At 28.1% G+C, this 12,880-nt stretch overlaps 1 protein-coding gene across 1 annotated transcript; it reads right to left on the bottom strand.

The window, feature by feature from the left end:
* Nucleotides 1-1,950: 1,950 nt before the first annotated feature.
* Nucleotides 1,951-12,165, bottom strand: nub1 (negative regulator of ubiquitin-like proteins 1). The gene is made up of 14 exons (XM_051104598.1): nt 12,020-12,165; nt 11,756-11,935; nt 11,617-11,675; nt 9,965-10,023; nt 9,555-9,722; nt 9,381-9,469; nt 9,164-9,270; nt 7,923-8,109; nt 7,725-7,832; nt 5,973-6,125; nt 5,741-5,887; nt 4,093-4,149; nt 3,831-4,011; nt 1,951-2,517 (listed from the first exon to the last, which is right to left on the bottom strand). Exons 1-14 carry the CDS (start codon nt 12,119-12,121, stop codon nt 2,357-2,359), a joined length of 1,758 nt encoding a protein of 585 aa, XP_050960555.1. The 5' UTR covers nt 12,122-12,165; the 3' UTR covers nt 1,951-2,356.
* Nucleotides 12,166-12,880: the final 715 nt, after the last annotated feature.

Raw genomic sequence — 12,880 nt, 5'->3', positions numbered from 1 at the left:
GCGTCTCTGTGTCTGTCACTGACTCCACACTGGACTTCATCACACTGACATCAACAACGGTTTAGGATCAAATTTATATGCACAATACTCTAGAAACATTTGGGTTTAGACAATTTTAAAAAAAGAAATGAGTACTTCTATTAATCAAGGATGCATTAAATTGATCAAAAGTGCCACTAAAGACATTTATAATGTTATAAAAGATTTCTATTTCAAATAAATGCTGTTCTTTTGAACTTTCTATTCATCTCTGAACCCTGAAAAATTAAATATATGACAGTTTCCATACTTCCATTTCAACACTGATAATAATCAAAAATGTTTGTTGAACAGCAAATCAGCATATTAGAATGATTTCTGAAGGATCACGTGACAATGAAGATTCAACTTTGATCACAGAAATAAATTTGATTGTAACAGATATTCACATCGAAAACTGCTGTTTTAAATTGTAAAAATATTTCTAATTTTGCCATATTTCTGATAGAATAAATGCATCCTTTGTGAGTAAAAGAGGCTTCTTTTTAAAAAAAAACAAAAAACAAATTAACAAAATGTCAATTTTTAATCACATTTTTTAGTTAATTTGAGATGACAATTACATTTATATTTAATGTGATTTATTTATTAATTATATATATATATATTTTAATATATTTAAAAACTAATTACACAAAAAAAAATGGAAAATTTACTCAGAAATTACTTGTTAACTTCAAAAATAATTACAAAAGTAACACTGAATTAAACAGTAAAAAACATTAGAAAAACAGAAACAGTATTTTCTTGTAAAACATTCCAATAATCTTTTTTTCTTATTTTCATATATATTGCAAAATATTTGTAATATTGCAGATTATTGTAATACTGGTGTATACTGTTAGAAAACCTTTCTACTTTAAATAAATGCTGTTCTTTTTTATTGATCAAATAATCCTGAAAAAAATATCACAGGTTATCACAAAGTAACACTGAATTAAACGTAAAAAAATATGTATTTTCTTGTAAAACATTCTAATAATCTTTTTTCTTATTCACTATATATATATATATATATATATTTTTTTTAAAGAAGGGTCTTATGCTCATCAAGGCTGCATTTATTTGATCAAAAATACAGAAAAAACAGTGATATTGCAAAAGGTTATTACAATATAAAACAATGTTTTTTTTTTTATTATTTTAATATACTTTAAAATATAATTTATTCCTGTGATGCAAAGCTGAATTTTCAGCAGCATTACTCCAGTCTTAAGTGTCACATGATCCTTCAGAAATCATTCTATTATGCTGATTTATTATTAGAATTATCAATGTTGGAAATGTATTTTTTTGGAACCTGTCATTCCTTTTTTTCAGGATTGTTTGATGAATAACAAGTTAAAAAAAAACAGTATTTATTCAAAATATAAATCTTTTCTAACAATGTAAATCTATGCTATCACTTTTTATTAATTTAACACATCCATGGTGAATAAAAGTATTAATTTCCTTTAAAAAAAAAAAAAAAAAAAAAAAAAATAAAAATGTACTGACCCTAAACTTTTGAACAATACTATATATTGTTAGAAATAGTTTCTATTTTAAATGCTTATTTTGAACCTTTTATTTATCAAATAATCCTGAAAAATATCACAGGTTCCAAAAAATATTATGCAGCACATTATAATTCTAATAATAAATCAGCATATTAGAATGATTTCTGAAGGATCATGTGACACTTCAGACTGGAGTAACAGCTGATGAAAATTCAGCTTTGCATCACAGAAATAAATTATATTTTAAAGTATGTTAAAATAAAAAACATTATTTTATATTGTAAAAACATTTTGCAATTTTTCTGTATTTTTGATCAAATAAATGCAGCCTTGATGAGCATTAGAGACTTCTTTAAATCAAGTTTTTGATCCCAAACTTGTGTAGTAAGAATAAAAAAATGATCACAGACAGTCAACGTTCACAATGAGTGAATGTTTATTGCATGTTCTGAAGTTGAACATTATTAAGATGAACATAAGAATCAGAATCGAACTGAAAGAAATAAAAGCACTTCAACTGAACCGGCTCATAAAATTAGTGTTTAGAATCACAAACCAAACGAACACGTTCCCTTCAGCGAATCTTTGAATAAAGTGACCATTCTCTGACATTCGTCCTCAATCAAGCTTCAACTATTACTGAAATTATTAACGTTATTCTTATTATCATTGTATAAATCTAAGGTGACACAGAAAGGGAAATCTTTATGATTGGGTGTTTTCTGAAACAAATAAAATGCCATCGTACTATATTCTAGAACACGTTAATGAACCATGAACGACGTCTTTGGAGGTGAAATGACACACTTGAAGTGTTCTCATCCGGAGGACGAGCTCTGTTTCTCCAGGTAAGATCTGATCTGCACCATCAGCTCCTTCTCCTCGTCCAGCGTCACATCCAGATAATCTTCTTCATGTCTGGGAATGTCTTCCAGAACCTCGCTCACCAGATCCTCATCAAGACGACTCGAACCTGAAGCTGAACACAAACACAAATACAAACACAGCTCTCACTGACCATGATTTATTTAAATTATTAAATAGAATTATTATTAAATTAATTAATAAATAAAAAATATAAATAAAAATCAAAAATATAAATTAAATGTAATTTTATTTTTTATTAATCATGAATTATTTTTTGTGGATAGTTATATATACACAAATATTTTTACTTGTATTAATAATAAATATTAGCATTATATAAATATGTACAGTTATAATATGCATTTAATTTTTTTGTATTTATCTAATTTTCAAATAAATTAAGCTAGTTTTTCTTATTTAAAAACAAAAAAATTTTTTTTTTAATAAAAAAAAATCTATTTATCAAATAGATTAAATCAAATTTTCTTGATTAAAAACAAAAAAAATTAAAACTATTTTTTAAATAAAAAAATCTATTTATCTATTTTTCTTAAATAGATGTCTTAAATAGATTTTTCTTGTTTAAATCATTTTTTTGTTGATTAAAAACAATAACAAAATTAAAAGTATTTTGTGTTTTTTTAAAATATAAAAAAAAATCAATTTAGCTATTTTTTTCTTTAAAAACTAAAACATTCAAACTTTTTATGCTTTTTAAATAAAAAAAATCAATTCTATTGTTTCTTGTTTAAAAACAAAAAAATGAAAACTATTTTTGTTTTTTAAATAAAAAAATCTATTTATCTATTTTTTTTGTTTAAATCTATTTTTTTTCTTGATTAAAAACAATAACAAAATTAAAACTATTTTTGTGTTTTTTAAAAAAAAAAAATCAATTTAGCTATTTTTTCCTTTAAAAACTAAAAATTCAAACTATTTTTGTGTTTTAAATAAAAAATACCTATTTTTTCTTGTTTAAAAACAAAAAAGATAAACTATTTTTGTGTTTTAAAAAATATATATTTTTTCTTGTTTAAAAACAAAAAAGAACCATTTTTTTTTTTTAAATAAAAAAATAATTTAGATGTTTTTCCTGTTAAAAAAAAAACAAATGAAATAAAACTATTTTGTAAAAAATAAATAAATAATGTATCTATTTTTTCTTGTTTAAAAACAAACAAAAAAATTTTTGTTTTTTTTATTTAAAAAAAAAATCAATTTATAATTTTTTTCTTGTTTACAAACAAAAAATAAGTCAATTTTTATGTTTTTTAAATAATAATAATAATAAAAAAAAACCCACAATTTATCTATATATTTTTATTGTTTAAAAACAAAAAATTAAAAACTAAAAAAGTTTTTTTTAAAAACTAAAAAGTGTTGATCTTATATTGTGTGTTTTTATTGATCATGTGCAGATCTCACCGGTGGAGTCGGAGGAGGTGCTGGGCTCCTCTGACGAGGATGATGGAGGTGATGGAGACAGGAGGTCAGGAGGAACGACTCCTTGGTTGTCCAGCAGCATCTGTGTGGCCTGAACCACATCATCTCCCATGATCCTCAGCGCCGAGTCGGCCATGTCCACCTGAAAGCCCATCTCCAGCAGCTGCTCAAACACACACAGAATCATCAGGATCACGTTCATCATCAGTTAATGTCAGTCTGTATGTACAGCACAGAAACACACCTCATCCAGTTTCTTCTGTCTGTTTGAATGCTGAGCTTCAGCTCCGTCCAGCAGAACCTGCACAACAACAACAACACAAACATTATTCACTTTCTATCCGCTCACATTCAACACTCACATGTTTATAACCCACTTCAGTTTTATTCATCTATTTTTTCCTGTTTTAAAAATTTGAAATATTTTCTATATATATTTCCATGTTTATATATATTTGTGGATATACTTATATATGAATATTTGTTTTTTTAAATTTCTCATTTCCCCCTTTTTCTGAAATATATATTATTTTTAGAAGTTTGTGGATGCAGTTATACAAGCATATTTATTTATTTTTTATTAATATATCAGGGTATTTTTATATTTATACATAATTTAAACGTATATTTAGTTTATTCTGCATTCATCAATTCTTTTTTTCTTTCATAAAATGTTTTCAAAATCTGGATAAATGGTTTTAATGATATATTGTGTATATATTATTTATCCTATAGAAAAAAATAAACAATATTTTCTTTTTTTAAGAAAATATGAAAATTTGTTCTGTTTGTTGATCATATATTGTGTCTACTTTCTCTTTTCATTCAAGATAAAACAGTTTTTTTATGAATATGCATAAATTATTTGTTTATTAATATGCATATATTCAATTAATTAATGTATGCATATTATAAAAACCCTTGTATTAATTTTGGTTTTCATCTTTTTTTTTTTTTATTAAATACATTTTTAAACACATTTTTCTTTTCATTCAATATAAATGTATTTTTTTTTTATATATACATGACATCCATATTAATTTTTAAATTTGTTTTGTATTCATCAACTTTTTTACTTTTTTCTTTTGTCAAACGTTTTAAACACATATTTATTTTGTTTATTTTTATGTATTCATCTCATTTTTCTTTGTTTTTCCTGTTGTAAAAAGTTAAATTATGTTAAGTAAAAAAAAAACATCTATAAAATATTAATATATATGGACACAGTTATATATGCATTTATTATTCAATAAATAGTGGCATCTTTATTTTTATGCATCTTTTTAATATTTTTTGTATGAATCAATTTTTTCCTGTTTTTTAAAAAAATCTGTTTTAAGTCTGTTTTATTTTTTGTCCTATAGAAAAATAAACAAAAACGTTTTTTTTTTTTTATTTTTACAAAATATAAATATTTTTTCCGTTTGTTGATCACATATTGTGTCTGTTTTTAATAATATGTTTTTTTGAAAAAAAAAATGTTTTTGAAAAATCAGATTTAAAAAAAATATATTTTCATTCAACATATAAACGTATACAATAACACACTTTTTTTCTATTCATGTTTTCATCAACTTTTTTACTTTTTTTAACTTTCTGTTCATCTGTAAATGCAGAAATATATATATAAAAAAATACTTTTTTCAGTTTTTAATCACAATTTTTAGTTAATTTTAAATGACAAATATATTGATAAATCCCTTTTTTTGTTTTTATCTATTTTTTCTTTCAAACTTTTTTTTATCTGAATTTTTTTATACATTTAATAAATGTAAACAATAAAATGCCTAATTTTTGTAAAAAAAAAAATATGTATGTTTTTTCTGTACGTTGCTCATCTTTTGTGTCTGTTTGCTCTGTTTGGTAAAGTGTTTTTAGTGTTTCTTTCTGACCCCGTAGGCCTTGTCCACGTCTCCTCTGGTCTGATGAAGGGCTTTGGCGGCGTCTCTCTTACTGAAGCCCAGCTCCACCAGCGTGTTGATGTCCTGCAGACGGCGTCTCCTCTTCTCCCGCTCTTGCTCCTTCAGCTCCTTCTTCTCCTGATGAGAGAAACGCTCATGTTTAACTCTGAGTTCACCTGAGGAAAGACTGTGGTGATTTATGAACATGTTTGTATTGCAGCACCTTCTTCCTCTGCGAGATGAGCCGCTCGGCCGCCACCACGTCTCCTCGACAGGCTCTCAGACCCAGACGCGCATCCTGCTCCGAGAAACCCAGAGTCATCAGCAGGCCCATCTTCTCAGGGTCCAGACACAGCTGACCGTACAGATCCTCCACCTGACCAACACAAACAACACAAGAGTCAGATTCTACAAGACTCAAACGAGTCATATCTAAAGAATCAAACCATCATTTTCTATAAGCATCAAATGAGTCAAATGCTAAAGAATCAAACGAGTCATATCTAGAAGAATCAAACCATCATTTTCTATAAGCATCAAATAAGTCAAATGCTTAAAGAATCAAATGAGTCAAATGCTATAAGAATCAAACCATCATATTGTATAAGCATTAAATGAGTCAAATGCTTAAAGAATCAAATGAGTCAAATGCTATAAGAATCAAACCATCATATTGTATAAGCATCAAATGAGTCAAATGCTTAAAGAATCAAATGAGTCAAATGCTATAAGAATCAAACCATAATATTGTATAAGCATCAAATGAGTCAAATGCTTAAATAATCAAATGAGTCAAATGCTATAAGAATCAAACCATCATACTGTATAAGCATCAAATGAGTCAAATCCTTAAAGAATCAAATGAGTCAAATTCCATAAGAATCAAACCATCATACTGTATAAGCATCAAATGAGTCAAATGCTTAAAGAATCAAATGAGTCAAATGCTATAAGAATCAAACCATCATACTGTATAAGCATCAAATGAGTCAAATGCTATAAGAATCAAACCATCATATTGTATAAGCATCAAATGAGTCAAATGCTTAAAGAATCAAATAAATCAAGATTTAAAGAGTTGTATTATATAAGTATTAAATAAGGCATTCTATAAGAATCAAACAAGTTATATTATATAAATATGAAATGATAACAAAATGTTGCAATGTAAAAAAAAAAGTTCTAAAAATGCCTTAATTTTCTTTATGAAAAACATAAATCTTTTTTTATTTATTTGATTTTAAAATGTATTTATATATTTACTGAATATTTAAATGTGTTTATTTAGTTAATTTAAGAATAGCTCACTTATGAAAAATATATGTTTTACATTTTATATGTCTATTTTTTTTTTTTACTGGAATTTAAAAATTGGAAATGTAAAAATGTATTTCTATTTTACATCTATTGTTTATTTACTGTATTTTTAAAATTATTTAGTTTTTTTGTAAGTTGTTATTTAGAATGAAACCATTTTTACTACTACGCCTTTATGATTCCTATATGGACAATGAAATATATTCAATTTTTATGAAAAAATTGCAATGCAAAAAAAATTAAGGTTTCATTAACAGCTTTTTAAATTTGTCTTTATTAAATATATATATAATAATATAATTATTTTCTAATTTGTTTATTACTTTATATCCATTTTAATTAGATTTTTAAAATTATTAGCATTAATGTGAATTTGCATTTGAAGTATTTGATTTCATGAACAAATGTGTTGAGCAAATGATTTAAAGATTCAATTTTCAAACAGACTCTCACTGGTTTCCATCTACTGCTGTAAAGATGTAAAAGAAACAGAAAGAGTCTCCAAATGAATCACTGAACAATCAAAAGATTGAAATGACTGGGCTGAATCACAATCTGCAGTACAAGCACTAATGCTCTTGAAACATGTGATTTGGTAGTCTAAAGGCAAATAAACACAACAATAAAAACCGAATAATTAAAATTAGACATCATTTACGATTTTGAACTTGTTCAAGGCTTGGTTCTTGTTGCCATCGAAGTAGGCCAGCAGACTCTGAAGAAGATAGAGCCTCAGAAACAGCACATCCTCTCCTCCAGTGTGACCCTGAGAGCCAAAAACACATGAAGTACATTGTAAACACATGCATGTGTGAAGTGAATGTCAGTGTTCAGATGCTCGTGGTGTTCGTCAGACCTTGATCTGCTGCAGACGGCTCTGCTGTTCTCCGTAGCATCTCTTGAAACACTCCTCGGCTCGTTCCAGACGTTGTCTGGCGTCGTTCAGACAGTCGAGCTGCTGCAGAGCCTGGTAACACCAAACCACATCCAGCTGCAGAACCGCATAGTTATCCACCGTGTTCAGCAGCGCCGAGTTACACTTACTGCAGGACACACACATTAATAAACATTAAGAGATGCATTCAAGATAATGATTAGAGCACAGCACTCCATTAACACCCCTGAAGTCTTAAAAGAATCAAATGAATCATATTCTAAGAATCAAATGTTCTTGGAATCAATGAGTTGTGTTCCATAAGAATCAAAAATATTGTATTCTATACGATTTAAATCAGTCATATTCTGTATGAATCAAATGAGTCATATTCTAAGAATCAAACAAGTTGTATTCTGTAAGAATCAAATGTCATATTCTACAAAAATCCAAGATACACTGTAAGATTTAAATGAGTCATATTTTGGAAGAATCAAATGAGTCATATTCTAAAGAATCAACTGAATCATATTGTACAAAAATCAAACAAATCATACTCTAAAAATCAAAGATGTAGTATTATAAGAATCAAACGAATCATATTCTATAAGACTTAAAGTCTTATTGTATACAAATCAAATGAATCATTCTAAAAATCAAATGTTATAAGAATCAAAGTTGTATTCTATAAGATTTGGTCATATTCTGTATGAATCAAACTCTGTAAGATTTAAAATAGTTAAAATTAGATTTATAATAATTTATAAGATTTAAAAGAGATGTACTGTATAAGAATCAAATCATATTCTAGGAATCAAATGTACAAGGAATCAATGAGTTGTATTCCATAAGAATCAAAGGATTTGTATTCTATAAGATTTAAAGTCATATTCTGTATGAATCAAATGAGTCATATTTTAAGAATCAAATAAACTGTATTCTGTAAGAATCAAATTTGTCATAATCTACAAGAATCAAAGATGTCAAGTTCCATCATTTAAATGAGTCATTTAAATGAGTCAATTTCAACAAGAATCAAAGGCTTTGCATTCTAAAAGATTTAAATGAGTCATATTCTTATTGATTGCAATATGATTGCACTTTGTCTTTTTGCAAATATACAGCCATTTACACACTGCAAAGACAGTCATGATTGATTCTGATGTTTGATTCTTTTATTCCGCATGTTTTCTCATGGTAAAGTGTGTTTGGTAAAGTCGTACTTGAACTGTTCGTCGGCCTGCACCAGATGAGACAGAGCAGCGCTGTGGTTCCTCTTCTTCATCAGAGCTCGGCCTTTCTCATGCAAACCCATCGCCAGGATCAGAGCCTGATCCATTACACAGAACAGACATTGATACAATGCATACACAAATTAATGATGTATAAAGAACTCAGGACATTTACTGATCACAATGGTATTAAGATGATGGGAATCACCTTCCTCTCGCTGTCAGGGATCTGCAGTGGATTTCCTTTCTGATCGGCGATCTCTAGGAACGGGGTGGTGGTCGGATCTTCGCTGCCGTCTGATGGATACAGAAATGGAATTAATACGTTTTTTGTAAGTTTTGTAGAACGGAAGGATTGTAATAGGCCTTATTGAAGGCTCACCTCTCTCCGACAGGATCTGGAAACCCTTATGCGTTCTCTGCAATCCTTCATCCTGCTGCCGCTTCTTCTCCTCTTCCTCCCGCAACTCATTCTTCACTTGCTCCGAGGACAAGACCAGCACCATGATCTTACTGTTGTTCTTCACGTTCTGTTCATCAAGCCTCTTCCCTAAAACAAACACGGATCATGTTACAACATGCAGTAATTAATGAAACATTGAATAAATGTTCAAATATAATCATCAGCAGTTTACCTGGAGACAGTATTTTTCCCATCAAAACCAGATTGAAGTTTTTTTTAATTTATGTGTATTATTTATGATCCTTTTAATGTATGTTAAATAGTTGAGAATCAAACACAAAGAACTAAAAATAATATTTAAATAAATAAATCAATCACCAGCCATTTACCTGGAGACAGTATTTTTCTAAGAAAAAATTGAAGTGTTTTAATCCAGAATTCACTGATCCTTTTTCTTGAGTATTTTTAATTTATACTGTCACAAGGACTGTAAAAAAAAAAAGATTAACATGAGTAAAACATATCAGCTTGTATGAAGCTTGTTTTTGCCATGGAATAAAAAAGTAAACAATTTTAAAACGTAAATATTATAAAAAATTACAAAAATTCTGACACTTTTTTTTTAAACACAAAATTCCCAGTTAACACTGCCATTCAAAAGTTTAGGATCAGTAAGATTTTTAGGATAAGTAAGTTTTTCATGCTCATCAAGGCTGCATTTATTTGATCAAAAATGCAGAAAAAACACTGTAATTTTGTTGCAACCCGTTTCAATGTAAAATAACTGTTTTCTAAAGAATGCATTTATTTAAAATGTAAATTATTTGTAACAATATAAACTACCAATTTTCAGGTCATTAAATTTGTCTTAAAATTCTTTTTTTGAAAAAAAAAAATTACACTTATATTTAGCAAAAATGTACTGAATTGAAAAAAAGTGATAGCAAAGATTTACATTGTTAGAAAACATTTATTTTGAACAAATGCTGTTCTTTTTAACTTTTTATTCATCAAAGAATCCTGAAACAAGAATCAAAAAAGGTTCTAAAAAATATCAAGGTTCTAAAGAAAAACTAAGCAGCACAACTGTTTCCAACATTGATAATAAAAGAGTAATAAATCAGAATATTAGAATGATTTCTGAAGGATCATGTGACACTGAAGACTGGAGTAATGATGCTGAAAATTCAGCTGCGCATCACAGAAATAAATCACAGTTTAAAATATATTAAAACAGAAAACCTTTATTTTTTAAACTCTAATAATATTTTACAATATTACTGGTTTTTTTTCTGTTTTTTTGATCAAATAAATTCAGCCTTGATGAGAATTACATTTTTTTTTTTTTTTTTTTACAAATTTTATTGATCTCAAACTTTTAAACGACAGTGAATATCTCAGAAATTCAGACTTTTCTTCTTAAAACTGCAAATTTCTCTCACCATTCTGAGCTCAAAATTATATTATGACTTTTTAGAACTGCAAAAAAAAAAAGTCAGAATTTTGTGATATATTAGAATTGTGAGAAAAATGCTGCAATTAATTTATTTTTTTTTTTACTTTATTTATTGGATTTTTGTTAAACACTAAACACTGTGCATTCCAAAAACTGCACGCTCAATCATTTTTGAACATTGACCATCATCACTGATTGGTAACATCTGAGATCAAGGGTTATGAATTATATATCCTGTGTATCTTGTAAAAAAAAAAAAAAAAAAAAAAATAAATAGATAGATAGATAGATTATTAATCAAATAAATAATTATAATAATAAAATGAAATAAAAAAAAAAATGTTAATAAAAGGGGGATTGGGGTTAAACACATACCTCAGCTTACAAATTTCTTCCTTTTCTTGGCTTAATAATTTACTTTTACTTTAGGCCTGGCAGCACTGAAATCATTAAAGTAACTATTAAAGGTTGCCAGATCTGATTAAATTCCTCTACTTTCTTTTCAAAAGAGAATCTGATTTTCTCCAGCTCCAGATTCAGGTGTGTATGTGCAACTTTCAATTTCGTTCTTTCAAAGAAACTTACCGTTTCTTCAGCTCTTGCACGGTGATGTCCAGTTTGGTTTGTAAATGAACTTTCCTTTTCTGAGACTAAACAAAAAAATACAACAGCAACAAATGATGAGTTCAATCATGAATCAGTCCGTGTAAAGTAACAGTGACACTGAATGCATCAGCACCTCTGCTGTTTTGGGCAGGTGCAGCTGCAGTGAAGCCACCGCTGTCTCTTTAAACTGCTTGTTTCCTTCATCTTTCCTGCTGGTGTCTGCTCTGATGCTCTCCAGAGTTGAAATCACCTCCTCCAATGTAAACTCAGTGGCTGCAACATATTTGTGAGCCAGTTCCTGAACACATGAAGTCAAATAATCATGTTATAATTGCTGAATGAATGGATTTTATCTCCTGTAGGTGCTGCTTGATTGACTCACCTGGATCTTGTGATGGTCAGAACTGAAGGGCTCCATCCACAGACATACATTGTCTTTCCTGAGCAGAGAGATCAGCACTGACTGCATGTGTTTCTCCTCCATCTCTACAGCTGAAAGCGAAAGCGTCCAGTGTCAGTGGAAAATCCCCTAAAACTCCACCAATCATCAACACATGCTTTAAATAACAGAGCAACACATGTAGTTTATTCTGTATTTCTATATGCATGTGTATGTGTGTGTTGTTAACGTGACACTCCTGCAGTGGGTTTAAATATAATATTGTTAAAAGTTGAGAACGACTCACCGACTCTGCGCTGCGAACACGTGACGTTGTTATTGTTTTTCCCTGATTCTCGGTCACTTCCGGTTACACGTCATATGATTTTTTTTTTTTTTTTTTTGTGCTTTTAGCACCTCCTACTGGACTGGGGATTCAATGTTTGCTATTTTATTTGTTTTATATCTCATATATATTTATAAAATAGTGTGTGTACATATTCAAGTTTATATTTTTAATAATGAACAAAACTGTTTTACCTAAAGCTACTCACAAAAGAGGAAAAATGCAAAATATAAGTGCTTGTTATCCCTTTTTTAAATGAGTAATATGACTAATTAGGTATCTAAGTAAAAGTGTGATACTTATATTTTTGCTTACATTTTTATAATACTGAAAATCTATTGTCTATTGATCTTTTTTGGTGTATATTGAACATTTATTTGGTTTACTAGAAGGAAAAAATAGATATTTTGTTAAATATAAGTAATTCTGAAAAAATATTTTAGTTTATTATTGTTATTATTAATTATTATTAATTTATTTTATTATTTTAGTTTATTTTTTGGTCTGGTCCATGATTT

Source organism: Labeo rohita, unplaced genomic scaffold (genome assembly GCF_022985175.1).
Source record: "Labeo rohita strain BAU-BD-2019 unplaced genomic scaffold, IGBB_LRoh.1.0 scaffold_75, whole genome shotgun sequence".
NCBI lineage: Eukaryota > Metazoa > Chordata > Actinopteri > Cypriniformes > Cyprinidae > Labeo > Labeo rohita.
This window is presented reverse-complemented; position numbering and strand designations above follow the sequence as displayed.